Here is a 26661-nt window from a genome sequence, read left to right as displayed (position 1 = left end):
GTGTTTTGAAATATGTTCCCTAAATACAATGGTTGCATTTCATTCTTCACTGAAACACATTTATGGTACCTATTGAGATTATAGATGGGAAATTTTAAAAAGTAAACAAAGACTGTCTCATAGAGGAAGCTTGATGGCTGAAAGCGATAAGTTTGCGTACCCCTTTGATCGTTCTCTTGTTTTAACCAGTCGTTCTCATATTTCATCATCTTTCTCCAGCCCTGCTACACTGTGAGCCGGGAGAGCTCGTGTGTGAGAGTCCATCCGGTTGTATTCCACCTCTGAAGCGATGTGACGAGTCCACCGACTGTCTGCCGTTCCACACAGATGAGTCCAGCTGCCATGGTAACATGCTTCTTACATTACGGCATTTTTTCTCACTATTAAACACCTCTATGACTTCTTGATGTGCCACGAGTTAACTGTGAAATTATAATGACTTCTACCTATGTGTGTTGAAGGTGAGGACCAGTGCATTAGCTGTGCATTTCAAAAAAATTTTCTTGAAGTCTCCTCTTACATTAGGGGTTTCATCTTTTATTTAGCTTCCTTAACGGCTTTGATGTCAGTCTTTTGACATTCGGTTCAAACATTGCACCATCTTAGTTACTTTGTTCTGTCCTGTGTCCATTTGCTCATGAGACATCAGTCACTTTTGATTTAAGTGCTGTCAAAACTTCACTCATATCTGCACGTTTCCAGCCGTCAACAACAGCAGCTCTGCAGAGATTTTCTTTCTAGTTGTTTAGTTCCTAAAGCAAGACTTGCAGATTAGTTCATATTAACTATTTAGTCACTGCCAAAGCATATATGTTATCAAGGTTAAAAAATATTTATATAACAGACAAATGAACATTGTCAGATGTATCATTTGGAATAAAAGGCAAACTGCAGTTTTAAATACTGCGCTAGATGTCTGTTTTTCATTTATTCTTTGGCATGACAGTGAGCTTAAACTTGCACCAAAAGCAAATAAATATATATTTTTTTCAATTATAAGAAGCGCAAAGAGGCCGTATACAGATGTTCTGTTCTCACAGAGTCCTGAGACAGCTCGGGTTTTCACAACAGAATTCAGAAAACTCTGAGAAGGAGAAATGTGACGTCTTTAAATATATGTAAGAACTGAGAGAAATAACAAGAACGTTCCTCAGTATGACAAAGTGTATTGTATCACATCTTATAATCCTCTATCATTTTGCATCATATTGTATTATAAGTATACAAAGTAGAACTGGTACTCTTTTAGACATCAAACGTTACTGCATATGTCACCATATAAAAGCTATTTATACTGAAAGTTTCATCATTTTACTCACAGTACCTTTTCAAAAAACATAATTATTCACTGATTTATGAACAGGAAAATTTCTCGGCAAAGAGTATAATTCTGTTTCCTGTCCAGTGAGGGGAAAAATGGTGGCCAGTATCTAAAGACAGGTGGATCTTAGCAACAAAAATCCGTTTGTTGTTGTTGTTTGATTTGTCTTTATTATGGCATAAATTGGAGGTTAATTATTGTACTTACGTTGCAGAATGCCCACCGATGTATTGCCTGGATCATGGTGAATGCCTTGTAAAGAGCTTCGGGCCTTTTTGCGTGTAAGTTGACTTACATCCACATGTAGAATAATGCTCAAAATCCAATTTTTTTTAGACAGACACAAATATGAGAGTAGGGTCTGTTCTTCCTACTCCCTCTGCCATTCTTTATTTCATTTTGTGAGACTTAAAACATGGAAATCCAATCAGTCTTGCTTCTTACTTTAAAAACAGACACGCTCTGTGAAGCATGTTGAAATCTGCTTATCCCCCCCAGATTAAACATGGTGTTTCTGTCTTCATTTATCCCCCGGCAGAAAGTTTCCTGGGAATCTCTGATTCTCCTGGTCAATATTTAAACATGGTGTCTACCGCCACAGAAAAAGCCCCGTATCAGATTCATTATATTTGAGTATGACCCTGCACTCTGACTGGTGAAGATTTGTTTTTTATTAGTAATGAGCTCATGAATTTGGTTGTCTGCATCAGCAGTTTGGAGCGTCTGCAGTCAGAGATTTTATTACAATAGTAAGGATGCAATTATGAGCCGTGCAGCAGGATCTGCTAACGTCATTATGCACCAGTGAATTCTCTCTCTGAGAAATTTACATTTCTCCATTTTTCTGTCAGAGGGTTCAGTTCTGCACAAAAGATGAGTTGTGCAGCAGGTCTCATGAGTATCTGCACACTGAAGCAGTAATACATTTATTTCTTTTGCTAATTTGCTGCTCTGTTTTCGTTTTTTTTTTTTGGTTTTATGACCCTTTTGTTTCCTGCCTATAACTGGAGGACTAGTTTACACCCAGCTGGTCAGATCTCCTCTTTTAAAAAATATTTGTATCAAACTCCACCTTTATCAATCTGTCATAGGTTTTCTGTTTTTTCTTTGTATCTGTAAATGTGTCTAAAAATATATTCTCAAACGCTTAAACGGTGTGTCAGTCTGAAAAAACAGCAGTCTGCAAATGACATGTGGGCAACACCGCAGATTTGTTTACTTTGTCTCTAATTTCCCTGCCACCGCACAGCCTGCCAGCTGCTGTCAGTCATGCACAAACACAAAAACCAACCAGTGGAAAGGAAAGGAGTCATTGATGGTATTATTCAAACACATTTCTCTTGACTTGATTATTAAAAAATCTATAGCCAAAATTAATTTATCTGCATTTTGATGATGTTTTGTTGTTTTTTTCTTACTGCGTACCAACATATAGTATTTAAGTGCTGTACTTAATCGTATACACTGTGAATTGTCTGAGTTTTGCGTCTTCAGACTTTGGGTTGGATTCCTGTTTCCAACATTCCCCAACTGACTCTGGCTCCGCTGCCTCTTCTCATAATGTAAGAGGAATGTACCACCATCATTCACTGCTCAGTGTGAAGCTCCCGAGGCTGTTTCGGTCCTCTTGTACATCCTGAAACCATCAACTCAAACTCAGCATTTGCATCTTGCTCCTGCAGGAAACCAGGCCAGGAAAAGCCCACTGCCACAGCTGGACACACAGAATCTGAACACTGATGCCTTTCTGAATGAGAATGACACAGTATGCTTTATCTGACAGCTGTGTGTTTCACATTAGAGGGTCAGTGCTGGTCAGAAATTAAGTTGATGCAGAACAGATGTTGACTTGGAGCTGAGTCACTCTTTCTGAGTCTTTTTTTCTTCGTCTTCTTCTTTTCCCAGAAATGCAGGTCACTGAACTAGCCAAACCGTTTTAATTTGTTTCCAAGCCAGAGGTCCAACAGATTACTCTCACACCAATTTTTGAATTAAAAAAGGCTTGAATCAGATCGTGCACTCAAAGATGTTTTTTTTTTTTAACTGTACTTCAATTAAAATGCCTATTTTCTAACATTTTTGTCATTTTTAGTCAAAACACAAACTGTTCATCAAATCAGGGATGAAATCTACCCAATGCATCTAGGAAATTGGCTAAAATGTCTGTGATATCAGCATATTTTAACAATTTTTGAACAAAAATAGATCTTTATAAGAGACTATTTTTTTCATCTTTATGATTTTTTTTTTTCATATTTTAAAATATAAAATTCATGTTAACCATTTTTACCTAAAAGGTGTAAATGGCTATATTTTGCTGCTTTACAAGTAGTTTGGCTATTGTGTTGCACGCCTCCTTGAAGCACATTGTCCCTTCATCACATTAAAGTCTGTACCTTTGTGTTTTTCTGCAGATGTTTACCAGGATGGACAGGAAACCGATGCCATGTGAAGGAGAAACCATCCCTCCCCACCTCATCACCAACTCCAGAGGACACACGCCTGGGTAATAAAAAAAACTTGCCTCCTAATTGCCTTTATTAAACTGTCTCATCTGAATTTAATCACCTCAGTCTTGCCATTCCTAACTCTTATAGGAGAGGATTAAAAGTCTCCTTCTTGTTTAGATTCTGTGTATGCTGGCATTGGCATTGGTTTGCTGCTACTTGCAGCTGGAGTCACTGTGTGTTTTCTCGCTCTGTGCAGAAAAAAAAGCAATTTTATGTGAGTCCTGGTTGTTGTGTTGTTTTCCTTTTTTTTAATATGACGTTGCATAAGATGAAGGCAATGATAAGCATGTTTGCTGGCTCCACAGAAAGTCCGATCCAATGAAATACGGGGTGATGGATGATCCAGACTCTGACTGGGGAGCAGAGGTCAGTTGTACACAAATGTCCAATCAATCACTAGTGAATTCATTTCACGTTACATTGGTTTCTTAGACACACAAATCTAATTTTTCTGCCATTGTTCTTGCTCTTATTAAATAAGTGGACCCAACATGAGAGGAGGTCAGGAGGTGATCGTAGAGCCTTTCTGCAAGATTAAATTTTTGATTTAGGATTATTGATTTTGCAGTTTATGAGCGGCTGTGCAGTTTTGTGCTTCTTTGTGTGATGCTTTTTGCACTACACAATGTAACACGTGCGGCTGTAAACAACCAATCTGATAGAATGTAAATGCAGAGGATAAAAACCCCATTTACTTATTTTTTCCTGATGAAGTCTGAACAAAGGTATCGCATGAGGAGAGGTTTCAGAAACTGGCGAGCCAGCCACCATGGGTTTTAATATGTCACACAGGTGCTCCAGTTATTGTTCACCCACTGTGTGCTTTCTTTTCTGCAGTTATGATCTCTGTAGTCATTCCAGCTATCATGAGAAAGATCCAGCACAAGAGATTGTACAAAAACAGCTGCTCCATTTGTATAATGGCTGTTTTGTGGCTTTGAGAATTCAAATGAGTTTGGTAGGAACAAAAAAAGAAAGAAAAATTAGAGAGATGGGTGTCAGAGCACACAGATGCACAAAGACATATATGCACATATGTACCTGGTTTTCTAAACAAATAATAAAAGTGAGGGTGATTGTGATAAAATTGATTAGCTAAGCTGTGTGTTGTGCTGAAGAGGTTGATGAGACACAAACGCAAACGAAAATCATTTTTCACAGTGTAGAACAGGGATTGCAGAACACAATAGGTCAGTCTGGCAGCCGCACACACACTCCCACAGTGATGTCACATTATATCTTACTCACTTACTAATTATTACACAAAAATATCTTATGGATTTAAACACATCCAATTCACCATAGGTCATGTATGCTGCATCCTTACCAGATGTTAGTGATGATGTCACAGAGAGTTCAGCTAATAATAGAGGTATGTCGACATGAACTGGTGTCTCTGTTTTTATTACATTTGTTTGGTGGAGCAGTAGAACATGGAAGATGACAAACTGTTTCATTAAAGTTGGGGTTAGGATTAAAAATGCTAGAATGCATAAAAGGTCAATTTTATTTTAATTGTGACTGGATTTTAGGTGTTCTCACACATTAAAACTCGTCCTTTCTCTTCATTCCTCCAGCTCCCAGCAGTGGACCATAGGACAGCTGGTTGTCCTTGCGTTAACCCAAAGATAAGTGATGTTCATGGGCTTTCCATCAGTGTCTATCCCTGGAGAAGAGAGCAGGAGGTGAGGTGTTTGTAGTGTTGTTGGCCTCTTGATTATTTGTGTAGATGTTGATGATGTAATCTGTGTGTCTTTCTGTGTGTTTGCTTACGTCAGGGCTCAAACTGGAGAGAAGCCAAGTTGTCCTTCTTCAACCCAATGTACAATTACCCTCCTGATGCTGAAGGTGCTGACAACAGAAGCTCTGATGCATAAAACTGATGGACTTTAGATCAGTTTAAGGGGGTGTTTCCAGGCAAGATAACACTGAGCAAGACATGACCTGTAGAGAGTGAAACAAAACAAACATCTGTCTAGAGAAAAAAATTGGACTTTCCCTCGTGGAATGCATGCTAATGAGCAAAACCATCAAATTTCAAGTCTGTAAAGTTGCTAAATATTGTTTGAAAAGCATATTTTTATTCAAAAGTCACAAAAAAACAACAGTAAAAAAAGTAATAGAACCGAGCCCCCCAAACTGCAAAAAGCTGTGCAATTTGGACCTTTTCTGGCAACCATTGCAACCTCTCGCCCAGTGACCGCTGGACATAGGCACCAGCTCCCCGCAATCCTGCACAGAAAAGTGGGTGAAGAAAATGAATGGGTGGATTTTCAACTTATCTTTTGAGGACCTTCTGAGGACCCTACCATTGTACAAGTACAAACCCAGTTACAGAAGCTACAATACAAAATAAAATCAGGAAATAACTACCAGCATAGTGGAAAAGGTTTTTAAATGGAACAGCTGTGAGAACCACTTTTCTTTCTCTGCACTCATATCTTTTAGCCTTCTTTTAATTGTATCTTTTTTATCTGGACTGTTTTTTGTTATGTAAAGCACCCTGTAAAAAAGCTCTAAGTAACATTATCAATATTAATAAAGACTTAAAGGTCACTGATAAGCTTAGATTTCAGTGTCTCTGGGCAATCAGTATTTTCATATAACATAATATTCTGTTTGTTTGTTGTTTATTTAGAAATTATCAACATGCATAAATTATCTTCCTTTAGCTAGAACTCTGATCTGGTTTATTATCTCTGGTCCTTCAGCTCAGTAGTGCCTCCATCTTGAAAATTTAAAGGAAACTTTATGCTACAAACATCAATTAATTTATTACTGGAATAAACATAAATAAATATATTTTCATCATTTAAATTTAACCAAAACTATTGTGTCCTAGTGCTTTAACAGTAACTTCATTATAGCACTGAAATAGCCACAAGACATATATTGATAGTTCAATGAATAGATTGTTGTCCTTTATAATTAATATACTTCTAGTCTCTCCAAGGATTTGACGCTCTGATGCATATCTTTGAAGATGCTGCCATTCTATTTGTAATAAATATCAGGTAAATGTTTTTGGCTCAGTGACCAAAATTGACAGAGTTATTAATTTTTGTCTTGATCTCCATCACTGCAGAGTCTCTGCTGGGGCTATAAGTGGATTCTGGGTCAGAGATTTATCAGAGAGTCACAGAATCAATTTCCTTCTATGAAATGCTCCTCTTCTATTATTGTTTGTGCCCTTTCCCTCTCAACTTCTTCACTGTTTTTTTTTTAGCTATTTCTGCCCTTTTGCTCTGATTTTCTTTCCATCAGTTGAACCAAAATTTAAGATGCATCATACCAAAATGTCCAAACTGCAGGGTGTTGTCCCTGAAAACTACTCTCTCAGCCGTTTTCAGTCTCTACATCAGTTTCATCTCTCAACAATCAAACATGCACACACAAACAGTACCGCCTTCCACTTGCACACTCTCGCATGACAGCTTGCTGACCAAAAGAAACATGCAGCTATCAACAGTTTTGACCTGGTAAAAATTTCTGGTGGCTTCGTCATTCACACAGAATAAACGGTTCAAAGGAGAGCTGCTAAATGCCACCAGCTTTTTGTTCTGGTGTTGTCAGTGAAGCAACGTTGGTCAGCTTTTCTCACCGGAGCCATTGTGACAGTTCTGTTCATCACCAGGCAGAGTCCATCTAAAGGTCACTGTTTTGTTTGTGCACCTTTCAGCCCCGAGAGGTTTCTGTAATAAAAATGCTCCCGTAAAGTTCATCTGTGAAACTAGGAGCTGACTTTTGTATTGTGTCTATAAGCCATCACTTCGTTGTTTTAATGGCAGATAATCCACATCTTCTGATGCAAAGGTGTAGACCTACCAGGGGTTTTGAAACACAACACTCAGCTATAATATCTTCTCCTAACCAGCTCTGTTAGAGGAAATCATGAGAAAGTTTGTCTTGTTTTCTCAGTTATCATTTAGAACTGGTTTTCTCATCAGGTAGAGAAAAATGTTGGCTTACTAGTATTCACTGGCTCTTTGAACAACCTCAGAAACAGAGTTTAACTCTGACCAGATTGACAAGCTAGTTTGTCTGGTATTGATTTATTATTTATGATTTTGTTTGTAAAGTTTCCTCTTTGTCCTCTTCATCCTTGAGTAAGTCTCTTTACAAAACAAAAGACAAGTCAATATATTCTTAATAAATGTTTTCATCGCTTTCTCCATGTGATACATATACTGTAAAAGGGAATAAAAATGACTCTGTGGAAACAGATTCTAAATTGTTTTTAGGAACATGTGTGTGTGGCCTGTGATGGACTGGCAACCTCTCCGGGATATACCTCCTTTCTTGCCTATTAACTAATTGGAGAGAGTCTAACCTGTAGAGAAGCCCTAATGGGCATGTTTCTGTCACCGAATAAAACTGTGCTGAGGAATTTCCTCTCAAAGCAACGTTTGAGTGTTTTCAGGTCCTTTTAGGGCTGCAGAAGGGCGGAAAATTTAATAATGTGCAATGCTGAAATGGAAAGATGGAGACAGAGCTCAGCTTGTTTTCTTCAGTGTGTCAGACGGTTTCCTTGTTCTCTGTTTATAAAGTGGCCAAACATTATAAATACATCAGTGACACAACTCAACAATCTAGAAAATATACACCTACCAACAACATAAAACCAAAATGCCCTGATTCCCCTGAAACGGAACTTGTTAATGAAGTCACAGACATTTAGATGCTCTTTAATTGCAGGCAGGTAGTGTGTGGCGTAATCTGTGCCCGAGCAAAAGTTCACTACATGTGTTTTATGTTGGATTTGAAGTTGTTTGAGAAAAGCTTAAGATGCTGCTCACGATACTACAGAAGTTGTAATTTTTCAGAGTGGTCATTTCAAGGCGATAGCTTGGCTGTTTTCTGCAGGAGTTGTGAAAGAAGTTGATAAGAGTAGAAGACCCGTAGTGATTAAACTGTTTGTTTTCAGCTGCAGAGAGTGTGTGGAGCCTTGGAAGCTAAATCAGTCTGACACTGAACTGCATCTGCCTGAGAAGTGTTTTATGGCCTTGACGGCCAGACATCATGTGTCTGCAATAATCTCCTTCATGAGGGAAAACCTCCCTAAAGCAGTATATTCAGTATTTCTGTCTGAATGGAGATTATTCATATTTATTCAGCCGACATATGATGTTGTGATCTGATCACGTCACACTGACAGTGTGAGAGATTTAACGTGAGGAAGTGAATCCAACAGTGGTCAGTGAACACACAGTCAGCAAATATCTGAGTCTTGCTGTCAGAGAAATGTCTCCACAAATTATTTCAAATGGAAGTTAAAGTAACAAATGTCAAAATAAATGAATTCTTACTTCCTCTTTTTCTAATTTGTGGGCTTTTATGAGTTTCCACACAACAAAATATGCCATCTGTAACACTAATTCCAGTATTTTACAGATGAAAACATTTAGTCAGGGTATACACAATTTTTTTTCAGTGGAAATAATGTCTAATTATCAATAAGGTTTCATTTAGGGGCCTCACTTGGCACTCCCATAGGATTTCCTCTCAAAGTACTTTTTTCCAGGAAACTTTAGTTAAAAACATTAACTGGCACCAACTTTGTATGTTACAAAAGAAGTCCTTTATGTGAGAGTTTCATTTCTTTCAATAGTTTTTTTTTTCCCATGACTGTAATGAAGCTCCTGAATTCCCACAGAGAACGTCTTAATTGGAACAAGCATGTGGTCCAAGTTCTCCTTCCTGTGCAGACCGAGCTACAGCTCAGTGACGAAGTAGAAGCAGAAAGAAAAAAAAATCACACTATGTTTCCGAGTTCACAGTGAACCACTGGCTGCAGTGAGGCAAATAGTTGTTCTTCAAATAAATGTTTTCTTTGTGATACATTTCCATTAGTTTTAAAGGTTGGATATGTTTTTATCCCACGTTAAATAGATTGACTGGGTGTGACAAGAAACTGTATTGATTTTTTGCAAATTCATACAAATTTTCCTTTAGTAGCACTTGCTGCAAAAAAAGCTTAGAATGTTTTAGTGTATGGGCAAAATAACTAACAATAATAATAAATAACTTCCAAATGAGTGTCTTCATATCTCAACATGTCAATTTGATTTAAAACTGATTAGAATTTTAAATGAAACAGGTGTTTTATACAGACAATCTTGTAATAGTTTAAAATTCAAGTCTGCAGCTCATGTGGACTCAGTTTTGCAACATACGATGGTTTCTGGCCGAATGGGATTTTGAATAACGTGGAAAAGAAAACATGAACAAATTTGACATGTTAGATCAGAAGAGTCAGGTCAAATGTAAATTTGTGGGTTAAAATGACCAAAAGGTCTAACTAAAAAGGTAAACCTGAGTTTGTCCTGTAAATGTAGATTGGTGGACTGAAGAGTGGAGGATGTTAGGAACCATGAAATTATGTTTAAAATCTCTGATTTTTATAGGTAAAAATGTAAAAAAAAAACTTTCCAGAAGGGAAAAAAATAATCTAAAGATGAAGAAAACTAATTAGAGTGAAGCTTCTCCAGTTGTTTTATTTGATATTCTAAAAGATTATAACCTATTTATTACCTATAGAGGGCGCTCTAAGTGTCCAGTCACCTGACTGCTCTGTACTGGAAAGGTAAGAGGTAAAAGTGGATACAACTCCTATTTTTTTTAAACAAACATGCAAACTAAATGTAAGCTATTTAAACAAAATCCCGAACTAAAAAAAAAAAAAAGAATAATACAACCTCCTATAAAATGTTCAGAAAACCCAAACCATCTGAGAGAAGTCTTTCATGACAGCTGGAGCTCCAAAAATCTTCCTCTTCACACATTGTTTCAAAAATGCTTGTGATAACATTTCATTAGAATAAAGTCAGCGCGTGACCCCTGCGGTTTTTGCGTGCGTTTGCTGCCTCAGTTTGGTCCGCGCACGCGGAGGGTCAAAGCCATTGGCTCAGAGGAGCTGATGACGGTGGGAGCGCACCGTCTTCTTTCTCACCTCCAGTCAGTGTGGCTGAGATGCGCCTTTACGCGGCGAGCTCTCCCTCCTCCTGATATCCATTTGGGCTTCGTTTGTGCCGTGCAGCGGCGCGCGCAGAGAGAGGCGCACGCTGGAGACAAAAACACAACAGCTCAGTCAGCCAGCCAGTCGGTCGGTCGGTGCGGCGCAGCGCAGGCAGGTCTCGCTTTTAAAAGCAGCAGGAGAGGCTGGAGAGTTCCGGAGTTCCTCTCCGGGGAACAAGGACTCTGAAAGCCCGCAGGATTCTTAGGTGGGGATATATCCAAACTTGGATATGGCCGCTCTGAAGACGTTCGACCTGCTGGTTGGAGTTGGTTTGTGTTTGCTGTTTGTGTGGAAGGTGGACGCGGAGATCCCAGCCGGTGACGGTGAGTGCCTCGATCCCAAAGCAGAGCTGTTTGGATCCATCCCTTACATGACTCCAGCTACTGTCAATAAGACAATTTTAAAAAGTGTCTCTTTTTGATTAAAAATGGCTGCAGAAGCGTGGATAATCTGTGCGCAAGAAGAGAAAGAATAACAGACTCCCTTGAGGCTGATATTCTTTTATTTTTAGGAAATGACCTACAAACTTCTCTTTATCTAGATCAAAGACTGTTTTTCCTCTCATTATCATATTTTCACAACGACTACGAGGTTTAAAGAATTGCTAATTGCAAAACCAAGCCAGGATGAATATACAGTAAAATACAGCCTAACCTCTTCCACCTGTGACCTTTGACATGCTGTAAATGTGCCCCATCTGACTGCTATTTTCACAAAAAGATGCTCAGTTTAGGTGCTTCCTTTGGTGCCCCATTTTAATGTTCCACATTAAAGAATGAAACTGAAAGCACCGAAATCTCCCATCTCAAATTTTAGTCCATGTCAGAGAGATTGAGCGGTAAGTTCATGTCAGCGTGGACTCTTCTCACACAGGCCTGCTCGTTTCCCATTGCTTTCGTTGCAGTGAATTGTGAATTTTCCCCTCATATCTGATAGTGGTTGGAGGAATGCTCGTCCGCTGACAGTGACTGTAAATTAGACTCACATGTGTGCGAGTGTATGCCACAGAGTTGCAGGAATGTTTTTTTTTTTTGAGGGAGACGAGGCGCACACTCACGCACAAGCATTTTTGTCCATGCTTCCCATTGGAAGGACCAACAGATTAAAGCTTGTTTTAGAGATAACAGCATCAACATCCATTAAAAAAAGCTCCTGTGTGAGCTGGGTGTAGATGCATTAAGTAGGACAGTATTTTTAGACATGTGGCTAAGTTGCTCCCCTTCTCATAGACTGACCTTAACTCCTGTGCTGGTAGAAGGAGAAGCCACTTTCCCTGCACATTAATAGAGCACAACATGACTATTCCTCTATTAGCAAGTCCACAGAGACTTCCTAAGAAAAGTGTCCCAGCAGCTCCAGTAGGAGCTCAGATGTGAGGGGTGGTTGAAGAATTCATTTCCCTTCCGTGCATTTATTAGTTAGATGAGCTGTGGAGCACATCTGGGCAGGATTACACAACATCCTGCATCCTTGTTTGAAGCGTTCACTGTGTGGCTTTGTTGTGTTCATGTTCAAGAGTGGCACTCTCTTAAAATTGGGGCTGATTTTTTAGGTCAATTTGCTTTCCGGGGCTTTTTTTTTTCCATATGGGAAAAAGAGATGCTCCGCTAGAGTCTGGAGAGTGTCTGCTGGAGCGATATGTGGGAATAAGTGGGAGAGCACGAGAGCGTTCTTGCTCATTTAGAGATGTGGTCTGTTTTTTAAAGTCTGTCTTGAAGCCTGTTAATGTGTGAAGACTGCTGGTGTTTGTGGAATTTCTTTTCATTTTTTTTGTTGTGGAAGCTGAGAGTTGAGGATCTTGAAAAAAAAAAAAGGTTGCAGGCTGCTCACAGGCTGCAGCGGTGTGGACAACTCCAGCTTAGACGCACTGTTCCTCATCTATCACCCTGCCAGCAGCCGCCTCTGCAATCATACAAACACATGCTCAGCCACATGGGGAGTGTGTGCTGCAGGCAAATATGGATCTATAATGAGGGCTCTAATGACTTACATGACATGACTGTTCTGGCTTTATCTTAGTGAAATAATTGCATTTCATTGAGCTCCAGGAGTCTTTTATTATCAGTCGTTAGTCACATTTGCATCCATATAACCGACCTCATATAGACAATTTTGCAGCGTTTGGAAGCAAATGCACAGTTTATGTGAAGGAAAGACTCATGGTTTTGATTTGTGTTGACCAACCACTTCTGAGCAGGCTTTAATTACATGCAGGTAAAATGTGTCTTGGGTTTAGTTCCGTCGTCCAGATGCCTGCGGAAACAAACTTGTCTGCTGCTCTTTGTGCTTTGAAAGAGGTCATTCATTCAATTTGCAACAGGTTGCAAAAAACGAGGTGTGCAATTGACTGAAACAATGGCAAAAATCTTCACATAATGGGTACTATATTATCAGTTTTGGCGCTCTGCTGTTCACTAGCCCTCATGCTGCAGTTCATTGGGTTTTCCAATGAACAGCATGGCCCTAAAACAGGAAGAACATTACACATTCACCACAGAAATCCCAATATATGTGATGGGTTCTGGAGGTTATCTGACTTAACCTTTACACGCACCCATGCTACGGTTGAGTGCGTGAGTGAGCTGACAAATATAGAACATCCAAGTCTCCTGACAATGATTGCAGTTGGCGATGCCTTAGTAAACCTTAGCTTCAAGTATTGAAACAGACAAGAAATAGATTAGGCTGATAAAGTGCGCCCTACTGGGTTAGACTGCAAATCTCTGTAAAAAAAATGTTTGGGCACATCAACCTCAAACTTTCCAATATACATTTCTTTATTTCCTCTGCTTTCAAATGTAACTTTTGTATATAAACATCATCTTCGTGTCGTGGTTTACCTTCATATTTTCTTATTAAAGGTTTGAGTGGTGCTTTAAAAAAGGTAAAAACTAGTTCATTTAGGTCTACTTCCATATTCCGTTTCACTGATTTGACACCAGCTACTTTTCATCTTGGAGAATCCATTCCCTGATGGTCTCGTAACTGCTAGTTCTTGTAAATGCTGATTCATTTTGTTCAGTTCGTTTCTCCTTCCTTTTGTGCAACAATTAGACAAAAAGCTTATAAGGCATGCTGCCTCATGTCTCACTTTTCTCTTTTCATGGGTTGGGGGCATAAATTGTCTGCAGATTCAAAACGGCAGCCTCTTTTCTTGAAGAGATCGTAAGCCTTCTTGGAATCCCACCCCCACCATTCCTCCTCCTATCTCCCTTCTTCTGACACTGCACATTTCTTAGCGGCAGAATGTGTTGGCTTCCTTATTGGCCCTCCAAATGACCTGCTGAAAAGATCTGCCATGAATGAATGAGAGGGGTGGGGCAGTGTGGGGGGAGTGAGACAGACAGGGAGGGGCGCAGGAGAGGCAGTGGCGGCGGCAGCTAAAGTTATTGTGCTGCTCCGTATGCAGCAGCAGCAGGCCGTGCCATATCGCCCCCTCTTCACCAGCATGCAACAGCATCACCAGGTTCCTGCATTAGTTACGCCTGGCCCTCGCCACTCCGCTCCCCACCTCTTTTAGTGCAAGAAGAATCTCAGCCTGCAGTTTGAGAGGCCTGAAGCACCACGTTGAGTTCAATAGACCCAGAGACAAAGAGCAAAGAGGCCACTAGTTAATGAAGCAAGGCATAGTTAGCTCCTCTGTAGGCTTTCCCTCCCATCTAACTGTTGCAGTGCTCCGCCTGAGTTGTCACATCTTTGAGTTGCTGTAATCCCTCTGGCATCTTCTTTTCTCTGACATTTGATTTGGTAAATCAAAACAGCAAAGTTGTGTCCAAAATCTGTCAGGGCGCTTTGAAGATGTCAGGGGAACGAGGCTTTTGATGGTTAAAGCAACACGGATGTTGAAGTTTGTGGTTCAGTAAAAGCTGACAAGCATTTTCCACTCATAACAAACAGCCTCCTCTGCACAGATGATTGCAAAGCTGCCAGAAGACCACAGTCAGGCTGTTATCTGCTTCTCCTGTTGACGCTGCTGCATAAGAAATACCAGGCTAGAACACCCGCTGAGGAGTGGAAAGTATAAATGGTTTTTTTGTGTAGGTGGGAGGAGATGTGTTTTCTTTTTTGCTTGGAGGTTTGATGAAATATTGAAAGAAGGAAAGGAAGATAAGAAAAGTTGAGGTTCTTTAATTACTTGATCTTTGCAGACTAAGAGAATGCGATTACATTGCAATGATGACATAAATGTATTTTGTATATTTTGTATTCGCAGCATGAGTAATATGGTGGCATTTTCTGCAAATTAGCAGTGATTTTGATGTGTTTAAAGTAGAACCACAGCTAAAAACGATGCTTTCTGTTACTTTGTTGTATGTTTCCATTCAGATAAGAGTTGTTTCAAAGTGCAAAAAGGGAGAGAAAGAAGAAGGTGTGTTTGGCTGTTGAATTATAGGTCAGTTTTATAGCTCAGCTTAAACGCCACACCTGTTGGGTCAACAAGCCAACAAGTCTTTCTGTTGATGCAAGAAAAAACACAGAAATGCAATTCTGCCAGACAATTTTATTCTTTTTTTCCTAGTTAATATTTAAAAAGAAACATCAATCCTGATAGGAGCAACATGAGTGACATGAAGGGAGTTTATGTTGTTTGAGGGCCAACTGGGGCTTTTTTTAACCTGCTTTGTGTTGATGGCATTGAATGAAAACCATCAACTTCTTTTAAGGAAGAAAAATAAACCATTAAAAACATTTTTTTTTTTTTTTCAATTTGCGTCACTTAGTGTTGACTATTGTCATGTTTGTACTGAATAAGTAGAAATATTCTGAAGTGACACTTTGGTAAAGTACACAGGAGGCGGAATGATGTAAATATCACAATATTTTGACTACAGCATAAATCTAATGGTGGATGACAGTTCCACATAAATTAAGATAATGTGTCATCTATACTTTTTTTTTTTAAAAGTATCAGAATCAATAAGCAATATACCAGCCAACAAAGAGGAACAATTATCAAATTATGTCAATTAAATCCTTATCTTAATGTGGCTGCTTCTGTTTAAACTCTGGTGGTTTTACCTGGTAGCTGGCTGGATAAACTTTGCACTGATTTTGGACTGAATGCTGTCTAAATTTACTTATTTACATGAATCCTTTTCAGAACACGTATTTAAAGTTTAATGTTGGTATGAAAGCAAAAAAATGTTGATATTTTCAGAGGAAATTTCTTTTATAAAGAAAACATTTATAAGCATATTAGTCTCACTTTTCAGCCTTTTTTGAGCCTTCATGCTAAGAACCATCAGACTTTCGATGGCTGAACAGACCGTCTTTCTGTAGATTAGCTGATTTTATCTTTATCTGGGATCTTTTGGGTGAGTAATTTAACCAAATTGAGTCTTAGAGGAGATGAATACAATAAGCCTGACACACACCAGTAGGTGTCTGGTATTTAAAGACAATAGCTTTACTGTTATTCTGCCTAGTTTTTTATTTGTTGTACGGCATGGCTGCCTGCTTGTCATTCAACTGTAAAGTCTGTGATACGTCTCCCTTTGGACTGAAACTTGTAAAAACACCTTTAGAAACAATTATGCAAATTAATGATGTCTTATATGCAACAGACCTGTTGAAAATTTTATTAGAAGAATCTGTTCTGGTGTGTTTTTCTTTTAGTGCCAACACCAAAATGCTGGAAGGAATTGGGGGGTTTGGTGCACTCCCTGAATTAAGTTTAAACAGGCTGCTCCATAAAGGTGAACAAAGTGTTAACATGCGCTCCTATCATGAGGGCACTACACTCCAGTGTTTCAGGCTGTCCAGGCATGTTGAAGAAAGATAAGCTGCTTGCCTGGCAAAGAAGCTCCGTCATCCCACCCTGCAGCCTGCTTCATATCCTTAAAGCAGCAAAAGCAGCCAACTGGCTGTGTCCCACAAAAGCAAGTCTCACTCTCAGGGTTGACAGCATACTTCTACATGCCTCACTCTGCTCTCACATTGTGTCTCTGTATTTGCCTCCCTGTGAGTCCCCATGCAGTAGTTTCTACTCATGTCTTCTCGCTTCCTTAGTTTTTTTTCATGTTGACAGAAGTGAGAGTAGCAGTTGTGAAACCTCTTGTTTTGTTAAAGTCTAGACCGAAATTTGATACTAAACATTAGGTCGTGTTTTCAGTCTTAGCTGGAAAATATTTCAAATGTCTTTTGTTAATATGTGGCTTTAGTGTGTTGGAAGGTGAGTAAATAAAGGATTGGTGCCTAAACAATAGACCACAAGTTGATGTTATTTTCAAATTTTTTGAATCAACTTCCTCTTTACTCATAAAAAGAAACAGGTTGCTGATGCTTTTGAATTGCCCCCAAAATAGCACCGATATCAAACGTTTGTTGTAGTTGTGTGTTTTTCCAAGCCAAAAACACTTGTTTGAAAGTGGAAAGAATGGGCTCCAATGTGATTCACTGCAAATAAGATTTTATATTTTGCCAAAGTGTTTTTCAGCCAACAATGTTTTATAAACTTCACACAAAAATAAACTCACAATAAGTCAGTTAGTTGCTTCTAAAATATCTGAAAAGGGTTTTTTGCTGTTGTTGCCTCCATGATACCATCTTTTAGAACTGTATGTAGGTCCACACCCCTAACTTTACTTATCTTTGGTAAAATCGTGTCTTTCGCTCGTGTAGATTTTAAATGAAGGGCCTATTGTTACAAAATCTACACCGAGAACTTAATTGCTGAATATGTCATTAGATTACAGACAGGAAGATTAACTTGAAATATCTATGTCAGGCATTATGAAAGTGTATTGTGGTTTCAAAACAAAACTTGTTTGACAGTGGCCATTTTTTTTACTCAATAAGTAAATCATTACTCCCAGTAATTGACATCAAATTATTCCTTTGCTTTGTCATATTTTATAGCATTAAATCTTAATGTGTTGAATCAAACACATTGAACTGCACTGAATCCTGATTAGGGCCTAAATTGTATTGTTTTGTATCAAGTGTTGCTGCTTGTTTCTTAAATGCATCATATTGTTGTCATTGTGTTGAGATTTGTATCATATTGGCCACAAACCACCATTGCACAACTCTACGTTAGATATTTGCGAACCTTAGCAACTTAAGGAAATGGCTAATGCGGGTAAATGGTTAATGGCTAATAACAGCTAATGACTAATAATTATATGCAAGAGTTTAGCTATTGGTTGCTGTTTGATTTCTTTCCTTTCTTATGCCTAAATTAGGTTAAATGCCTTAATTTTAACAAAAAGATAGATGATTTGTAAGCCTAGCTCATTGTGTTAATGGCCTTCTCGGTCCAAAAGCCATCTGTTACAGCTTTATAACACACAGGTTCCCAACATTTAAATGAAAGCACCCTGTTCAATGATTAGCCTGCAAACGTTGTGCACTTGAGTATTTTCAGACGTTTGTTGACTTGCCCCGGGCCGCTCGAGGCAGACACTGATGTGTTTTTCCTTGCTGTGGGTCCAACATTGCTGCCTTTGTTACTCTGCCTGGAAAGTGTCTCAGTGTCCCCTGACCACAAGTCTCTCGTTACCCCCAAACTCATCCTGACAAAGAACAAGTACCCCCCCACCCCACCCTCCAATAACTGCTTTTGCACTGTAAAACAGACTGCAAGACTCTGATGGGCCATAGCATTTTTGAATGAAATTAAAAGTTTACAGCCATCAGAAGGATCAGAGGTTTTTCTTTTCTGTTTGGTGCCTTGAATCCACTGACAGCATCTTTAGGATGTGACAGCTGTTGTTTATGTGCTTCTCTAGTGAACATATTCTGTATAGTTGGGACCGTGCTTTGGGATATTTAATGGGAATATCTGATCCTTTGGAATACTAAACACCAAAAACATTCAAACTGATTCAGATTTATTGGTTATGCTGCAGCATAGATTAAAAACTGGACATCATTTGTTACTGTGCTTGCTGGAAAAAGAATGATCAGCATTGTTCTGTTTTTGCTAATTCCCTGCTCAAATTAGTCACGCAGATTTAACAATTGTAACACATCTGCAAAGCTGCTCATCACTTCACCCTTCAGGAATCACGGCTGGCAGAAATAGGAGGATGAATCTTCCCAGAGGCCAGGAGAAGTTTTTCTGGAGGTCAGGGTGGTTTTTTGTTGAGAGCAAACAGACTTGGACAAGGTTGCACCAGCTGTCCTGCTAACTTTGCACTGAGATCATCGTGAAGCTGCAAAACAGGAGGTCACTTGGCTACTTGATCATAATGAGTTTGCTCTAAATTTTTATTCATTTCTAATGTTCAAAATGTGTGCACCATGTATTAAACAAAACAAAGTGCAAAAACAAAGACTCTTGTCATGGACACTCATTAAATGAAATGTTTTTAAAGAATTTAGGCCTTTATCATACAGACTGTCCAAAAAAACAAAATCTCATTGATCGGCCTGTACTGTATGAAGGTCCAGGAGGTTTCCTGCTACTAAAAAGACATTAAGTTTGCATTTTTATACTCATACATAACAATTATTAAATAAAATGTGTTCAAACATACACATAAGACATTAAAATGTAGTATAAATACACACAAATGCTTGATGGAACTTTATGGAATCAAATGAACTAAAAAGAAAGAAAAAATGAACAGATGGAATGGTTTAGTCTGTGCCAGGTGTTCACATTTCTGTCTCTTCGCCTGTGCTTACTTGTTGAGAGTCGTTCCCAGAGCTCGGCACAGAACCGAGAACAAAGGCTCGCTTTGACTCGTCGTGGTGATGAATTGCAAGGTGTACGAGATGCCTTTGTGTGCACAGACTGTACCTGGAAAAGAACGTTAGCAGATCCCATTTTCTGCTCAGGTAACAAGAAAACTCTCAGGTCTTAATTGTGGTGTCTGCCACAGATGCAGCAAAAACAAACATCCTGATATCAGTAGAAGTCTGGGGTGATGTGTGCACATTTTATGATCCAAAAGGCAACAACACATTCCATTTTGCGATCACTTAATTAGCTAGTGTGCGAGCTTGGTCTATTTACTTTACTAGATGCAAGTTTACGTTTGGGGGATGAGCATTTTTTTCACAATATTTAGCATTTTTCTTTCCAACCCTTTTTTTTTCGTTCTGACACAAGTGACAGTTTTGGTGCAGGATGAGAAAGTGGGAGGACAACTCTCAATAGCTTCCTTCCCTTTTCCTGTTTCTGAGCATGTCATGTTTGCTCAATGAGTGCCAGTGAGAGTGAATGCTTTCCTGATCTGGGACAATCCCGCTCAAGTACTTTCTCATATCTCTGGTAAGCTGCTCTGATTCTGCAGAAAATGAAAAACAATGTTTGTTATGGTGTAAAAGGAGCTCAGCTGCATCATTGAGCAGAAACTGGCTCCCACTGAAAGACTTTTGTCAGCTGTGCATAACATTTCACCGATTATATGACGAGTAAATTAGTGTGAGCAGCTTAATATCGATAATATTGTGAATTTTAGACCATAACTAAAAGCTGAACACAAATAAAGATTCCAAAACACTTTGAAAGCTGCACTGAAATGATAATGAGAATAAATAACCTTTCAAACTGTAAGTCTTTGCTAAACAACAAAATAAAAAATGTCTTTCTATTTTTAATCTTATTTTGTTAAATTTAACCTCCTAAAATTCCCCCACTGCTACATTTTTTTAAGAAAAACACAAAAATACACATTTTCCAATAAGCAAAAACAGCTTGTTCTTGTGTTTTGCCCTTCCATGCTTCTTTTTCCTGAACACCCACTCTATAATTTAGGTGTTATTGTCTGACCAGGAGGAAGTGTTGACTGGTTTATCATTGCTCTGGTCCCCGAGCAACAAAAACCTGTTATGTGTCTCGACTTGAGGAGGTCCAGATATTGATTAAATGTCTTAACGGCTCCCCGTTCACCTGAAGGGCGCTGAAATCGCTCACTCTGCAGGGCGCCAATTTACTGTACATCATTTCAACATGGGATCTGCTGGCTGCCAACCAAACTTTATCTTAATGCAGTCATTTAAGTCATAAAAAAAGAGTCTTTGAGATTTAATTTGACATCTGCGATGCAATAAATATCCCTCCTGTTTTGTCTTCAGATTTATTAAAGGAAAGATCTGTCTCCCAGCAAAAAACTGACTGGAGGTCAAACATAAATTTACCTCCCAGCCAGTGACATATGCTCTGAAACACCAAATATTCATATTAATGTCTTATTTCATGTGAGAATTTTGCACAGAGAATGCTTCCGATGATAAATGATGAATGTTTATGTCTCAGTTGTCCAAAAGTTGATAATTTCCCCGTTTAAAGCTCCTTTATAAAGCAAACTGCACTAGTTGTTTGTGACATAAACATATTTTTTATTGTGTCATTCAGTGTCTGGTCAGAGCAGACCCTTAATTTAAAGCTGTTTGACACTTTTTAGGGACTAGACTTGAGATGATTTCCACAAATGTGCCTGTGATCTGTTCCTTTACTAAGTACAAAAAACACACTTAAAGACCATCAACAAATAACATAAACCTGAGCTGCGATAAATACAAAAATTAGTAAAACATTCAGTTCGGATCTGAATGTTGACATGATTTCTGACTAGAGGCTTTTTTTCTGATTGAGTGAAGAGAGTTATCAGTTCAGCTTTCCTCTATATATACTGAGGCACACATTTTTTCTTTTTAAAATATTAACTTTGCTAGCAATTAGGACTGTACCGAATAAATTGGAGTGTTTATTTGAATGTGTGTGCATAGTATATGTGAGTCCTGCCTCGTTTTGAGCTGCCACTTCACAGCAACCCATCAACGGCTCTTGGCTACGGCGCTGATTGTCTATTTATGTGCAAATATTCAGAGCAGTTAGGTTGTTTTTGAACACAGTCTTTTGCAGCATTTCACAGATTCAAGAGTAAAGAAGAAGGTCAGGTCTGCTTCTGTTGCAACTTTTTGATTAGCAGTTTGATCATGTCTATAAGTAGCACATTTTTGGTGTAGAAAGGTTCGATGTAGAACTACAATTTATGGACATAAGATTGTTTTGTTTTTAAATCTTAAGGGAGTTTTATAGCTTTCGATTTGCAGAAACGTGTTTAGCCTTCATCATTTCCATCATTCTGTAAATGTTTAACAGGCTGTTATAGTCGACCAATCAGAGCAGACTGAGATTTCCAGTAAAGTCCTGAAAACAGCAGCTGAGTCTTTAGGTTTGCTTTGTGTTCATATAAAGGCTTTAAAATATGATGCACTGCAAAAGAAGAAAATAAAAAAGATTCCTTAAAGTGGTTTATAAAAACTTATAAAAACTCTGTACTCTCTGGAAGAAATGAGTTCACGCCAGGCTATGAAATTTATTACATTTTTTTCTTTCCATATTGATTTTTTTTTTCTCCTCTGTAAAAAAATAAATAAATAAACAAAAGTTGCATTCCCAGCCATTAATCTTCTTTCAGCTCTTATGATGTTTTTAAATCAGATCACACCAGTTTTCAGGATATTTAAAGCTTCATGTCACATTTTACACATTAAATTAAAAATGACCAATTCTAAAAATTAATAACATAAGATATTAATAAGGTTGGTCATTTTCAAAAAGAGGGAACTTTCTGATTTAGGATTGAGGACATCATTATTATAATATAACAACAACAATAAAAACCCATCTGTAATCTCATACCAGCGGAAGGTTAAATATAAATATAATGTACATTTTGATATAATTTTCATATTTACTGATGCTTGTGAGAGTTTCTGTCTTGCTGCTTTTGTGTTTCAAAAGCTAGAATGAAAAATATTGCCTTTACCTTTGTGCAGTTGTTTTCTGCTGCTAATTTCCTGGTTTAATAACATTTTTATTTCAAACGCCTCACTGCACAGTTCTAATAACGCTGCGACCTGTGCTGTTAAAATGACTGATAGCATTTTGAAAGTTCATACCTTCTTTTGGTGTCTTTTCTATTGTCCTGTCATCTTTGTTCCTCACAATCTCCAGCATCTCGTTTCTCCTCTCACCCAGTTTCTTGTGATCATCTTTCTCACTATCCCAGTTTTCTGTTACACGTGAGCCGAGTCCCTGTGGTCTTGTCCTGGCATCCACTCACCTGAGCTGATCCTTCACCTGCTTGCCAGCCGAGCCGATGATGATAATACAATAGGGAAAAGGGAAATTAAATATATAGTGCTGAAATTACATCACGACTCTGTGATAACAGGATGAGTGAGGGGATAAAAGCGGAGCTAACAGTCAAACACAGAGATACTGATGCCAGATTTTTGAGGCGAATGCACACCAGAGGCACAATTTATTGAACAATAGGTTAAGAGGAAATAAGACACTTCGATCCATTTTGCAAAAGTTCCTTGACACCAAACAAGCTGTGTGTAATGATACCATCTATTGTTGAATCAAGAATTTATCGACCTAATCATCCTTAGGAGTTAAAGTGATAGCTCAGATCTTAGCAGGGTTTTGTGAAAAGGTTATGAACAATTAGTATCTTACCTGTTGTGGATAGCTCTTTGACTAACCCCCATTTGTTAAAAGCAGAGACTAAATTTGTCTGATTTGCACATAAATCCATAGAATTGTATGTCTATAATCATGTATAACAGATATTAATTGATCATAAGCTTTCCACAGAGCCCAACTGCAAAAGCTACGAACTATTGATTTCAGTTCAATAAAATTAAATCTGACAAATCACAAAACATGTTCAGACTACCAGTAATCATGCTTGAATACAAATGAGTAAACGTCTGGAAGAACAATCAGCTTGATTGCATAAATTTAGATTTTTCATTGATAGCAAGAAAGGCCAACTGTGTCCGTTTTCATCCAAATAAATTCCTTCCAACTGACTTGGGCATAGGCCACTTGAAAACAAGGGAGTCCAGGAAGTCTGAACAGTTCCTAATAATCACTTAACCTGTTAATCTTTTACATTGTGAGTAAAGTTTTTAATCAGGGCTGGAATCAGGGTGTTACCAAGACTTACTGAAAAAAAAAAACAGAAAGAAAAGAGTTTCATTTTGAAACATATTTCTGTCCCAAATGTCTCGATCTAATTTTTTTGTCCTGAAAGTTTATTTTGGAAGCTAAATGCTTGAGATCATTGAGGTATTTCATCAAAAATCAGAACAAATCATTAACATTTGCATGCGTTCATTTATTGCTTGTAGGTGAAGAAAGAAATGCTGTAAATCCTATTAAACAGATTATTTTTTGGCAAAAAGGGGTAACATTTCTTTTTCCTTATCTTGGCATCTGTAGAGAACAGAATCAAATTCAGCAGAAAAATAAAACAGACTTTGGGGGGTTTGAGATTCTTCAGGTCAGCAGAGGCTCATAAAATCTGTCATTTTTCCTCTTGATGTCTGGACTTCTCGGCCGAAACAACATCTCTGTGTAAATCTGCCAAACAATGAGCTCATAGGATCACAGCTTATAAAAGTTTATGATCCTGCTCAGCCAAAAGAAATGAATTTAGCAAGCAAATAGTTTCCCCTTTGCTATTTCACATGGTATCAATAAATGTATGCTGATGTGAACAGGTTTAAATAAATAGATTTGTTTTATTATTATTATTATTATTATTATTATTATTATTATTATTATTATTATTATTATTATTATTAATTGAAATTCCAGTTCTTGTAATTTTTTTAAAATTTATTAAAGTATAACAGCTTAACAGAAAATTAGTTATTTACTTTGTGTTTCTATATTTCTTTGAAGAAATCAAACAAACACAACCAGCCCACCAATACAGAGATTTGAAGGCTATAAAAGCAAGACTTGATGCTCTGTCTAAATTTCAGACATTTAAAGGCAAATATTCTGGGTTTTTTAAATTTCAATTTGCTCCTGCATAGCTAAAATATGCAATTTTTCCTTGAAAACTAGTTTTCTTACTAGTGTGCTATTTGTTTTTATATCCTTACTGAAGAAACATCAGTAATTTATATTCTCCACCATTACTTGTAATATTTTTCCCCTCACTATCTCTTGAAAGGAAATACCTGGTTCTAAATGTTTTTATTCTTGCAGCTTGGTCCTTTTTTATTATTATTCTATTTCCTGATAGCAGCCTCCTTTTGTGTCTCAGAACTATGCTAAACATGCTAAAATGGCATCATCTAAGAGGCATGTCAGGTTTGCATATTTGCATTTTTTATAAGAATACCGGTTTATGTTTAAATATGAAAAGTAGCTGCTTTAAGAACAAATTTCAAGTACATTTAAGCTTGGCCGTTCCGTTAATTTTTAATGCATCAGTTGTCTTGAGCATGTCTGCAGCCCTCAGGTTGTCATCCGTGTGGCGTTAAGGTACAGTAAATCATCATCTCTCGTGCAGGTGACATGCGGATTTCTGTGCTTTTCTTCGGGGTGTTTGCGTCCAGTGGCAGATTTGCAATGACAGCACCCTGCTGATACATGACAGGAGACAAGCTGAGCTTTGCTATGAGGCTGCAATCATGCTGACAGGAAGGTAATGAAAGGCCCCGTCGCCCTGACGCCCTGACACCCTGACTGGCCCAGACTGATGGACAGTGATAATTTAACTTTGTGTGTGTTAGGGTGATGGTCTTTGTGGAGACAATGATTATTGAAGTGGTCACTTGTATCTGCTCAGAATGTGGGCGCACTTATTTTGACAAAAGCCATATGTTTCTAATATTTGGGCTCTTGAGTTTAGACAATTTGTGTGAGTTTGTTGATGATTTTGTAGCTTTAACATTAGATGGCTCTACAAAAGGCAAAAATGTGTAAACCTCAGAGAATTCAATCCTTCTTTGTTGGGTAAGCTTGTTATTGCTTCTTGTGCCAGCAATAAAAATATACTGTATGTATATATATATATATATATATATATATATATATATTCCCTTGCTGCCAAGACTTTGGAGCTGTTTTACCACTTTCATCCCTTGTTTCTCCCTCCATGTTCTTTCACTTTGCCACAAATAAACAGAAACAGTTGAAACCCTCATTGACATGGTTTCAGGCAAACAGAGCCCACGCTCCACAACCTACTCTCTTGTCATGAATAGTTGAGCCTCTAAAAAAAAAAAAAAAAAAAAAGAATTTCCTACAGATGTCTTTTTTTGTCAACTGCTTGCTGCCTTTCCCCTTTCCTGTAGATAAGAAGACATTCCAAGTTCAGGATAACTTTAGTCATCCATCCATCCATTTTGTCCCTGCAAAGAGGGACATCAGGGTGTGGCCACAGGGGGCTTCAGCTGCTCTCCAAGACTGCTTTGGAACAACAGACTGGGAGATGTTCAAACAAGCAGCTACCTATGATGGCCACACAGACATTGAGGAGTACACAGACACTGTGACCTCATACATCACAAAATGCATTGATGATGTGACTCACACAAAAACCATCATCACCCGAGCAAACTACAAACCATGGCTGACAGGTGATGTCCACAAGCTGCTGAGGGCCAGAGATGAAGCCTTCAGAGCAGAGGACGAACAGGGCTTGAAAACAGCGAGAGCCAACCTGTCACGTGGAATAAAGAAGGCTAAACAGGAATACACTAACAAGATAACCACTCACTTCAAGGACAGCAGAGATGCACAGAGCCTATGGCGGGGCATCCAGGCCCTAACGGACTACAAGCCGGCGCCACAGAACTGTGATAGCAACATCACTCTGCTAAACAACCTGAACAGCTTCTTCGCACGCTTTGAAGCACAGAACAACACAAACCCACATAAGAGCCCTCCCCCCCTCATGACCAGACACTGCGCCTCTCAGCCGACATGGTGAAGAGGGCACTTGGCAAACTCAACCCCCGCAAAGCAGCGGGGCCGGACAACATCCCAGGCCGTGTGCTAAAAGACTGTGCAGAGGAGCTGAAAGATGTCTTCACTGATGTCTTTA

At 38.5% G+C, this 26661-nt stretch overlaps 2 protein-coding genes across 3 annotated transcripts in view; both read left to right on the top strand.

Moving 5' to 3' along the window:
- Positions 1-6401, top strand: part of malrd1 (MAM and LDL receptor class A domain containing 1) — a 44505-nt gene extending 38104 nt beyond the window's left edge. For both annotated transcript variants that reach the window (XM_017406314.3, XM_037973352.1), the window contains exons 27-33: positions 220-345; positions 1536-1602; positions 3736-3827; positions 3949-4045; positions 4137-4197; positions 5409-5516; positions 5610-6401. In XM_017406314.3, coding sequence (XP_017261803.1) covers positions 220-345; positions 1536-1602; positions 3736-3827; positions 3949-4045; positions 4137-4197; positions 5409-5516; positions 5610-5708 — 650 coding nt within the window. In that variant the 3' untranslated portion in view covers positions 5709-6401. The remainder of the gene's footprint in view (positions 1-219; positions 346-1535; positions 1603-3735; positions 3828-3948; positions 4046-4136; positions 4198-5408; positions 5517-5609) is intronic.
- Positions 6402-10771: 4370 nt separating this feature from the next.
- Positions 10772-26661, top strand: part of plxdc2 (plexin domain containing 2) — an 80922-nt gene continuing 65032 nt past the window's right edge. The window contains exon 1 of the mRNA XM_017406550.3: positions 10772-11169. Within this exon, the coding sequence (XP_017262039.1) occupies positions 11076-11169 (94 nt within the window). The 5' untranslated portion in view covers positions 10772-11075. The remainder of the gene's footprint in view (positions 11170-26661) is intronic.

This window comes from Kryptolebias marmoratus, linkage group LG21, assembly GCF_001649575.2.
Source record: "Kryptolebias marmoratus isolate JLee-2015 linkage group LG21, ASM164957v2, whole genome shotgun sequence".
Lineage (NCBI taxonomy): Eukaryota > Metazoa > Chordata > Actinopteri > Cyprinodontiformes > Rivulidae > Kryptolebias > Kryptolebias marmoratus.
Note: the sequence above shows the minus strand (reverse complement) of the source record. Positions and strands in the feature narration are given on the sequence as shown.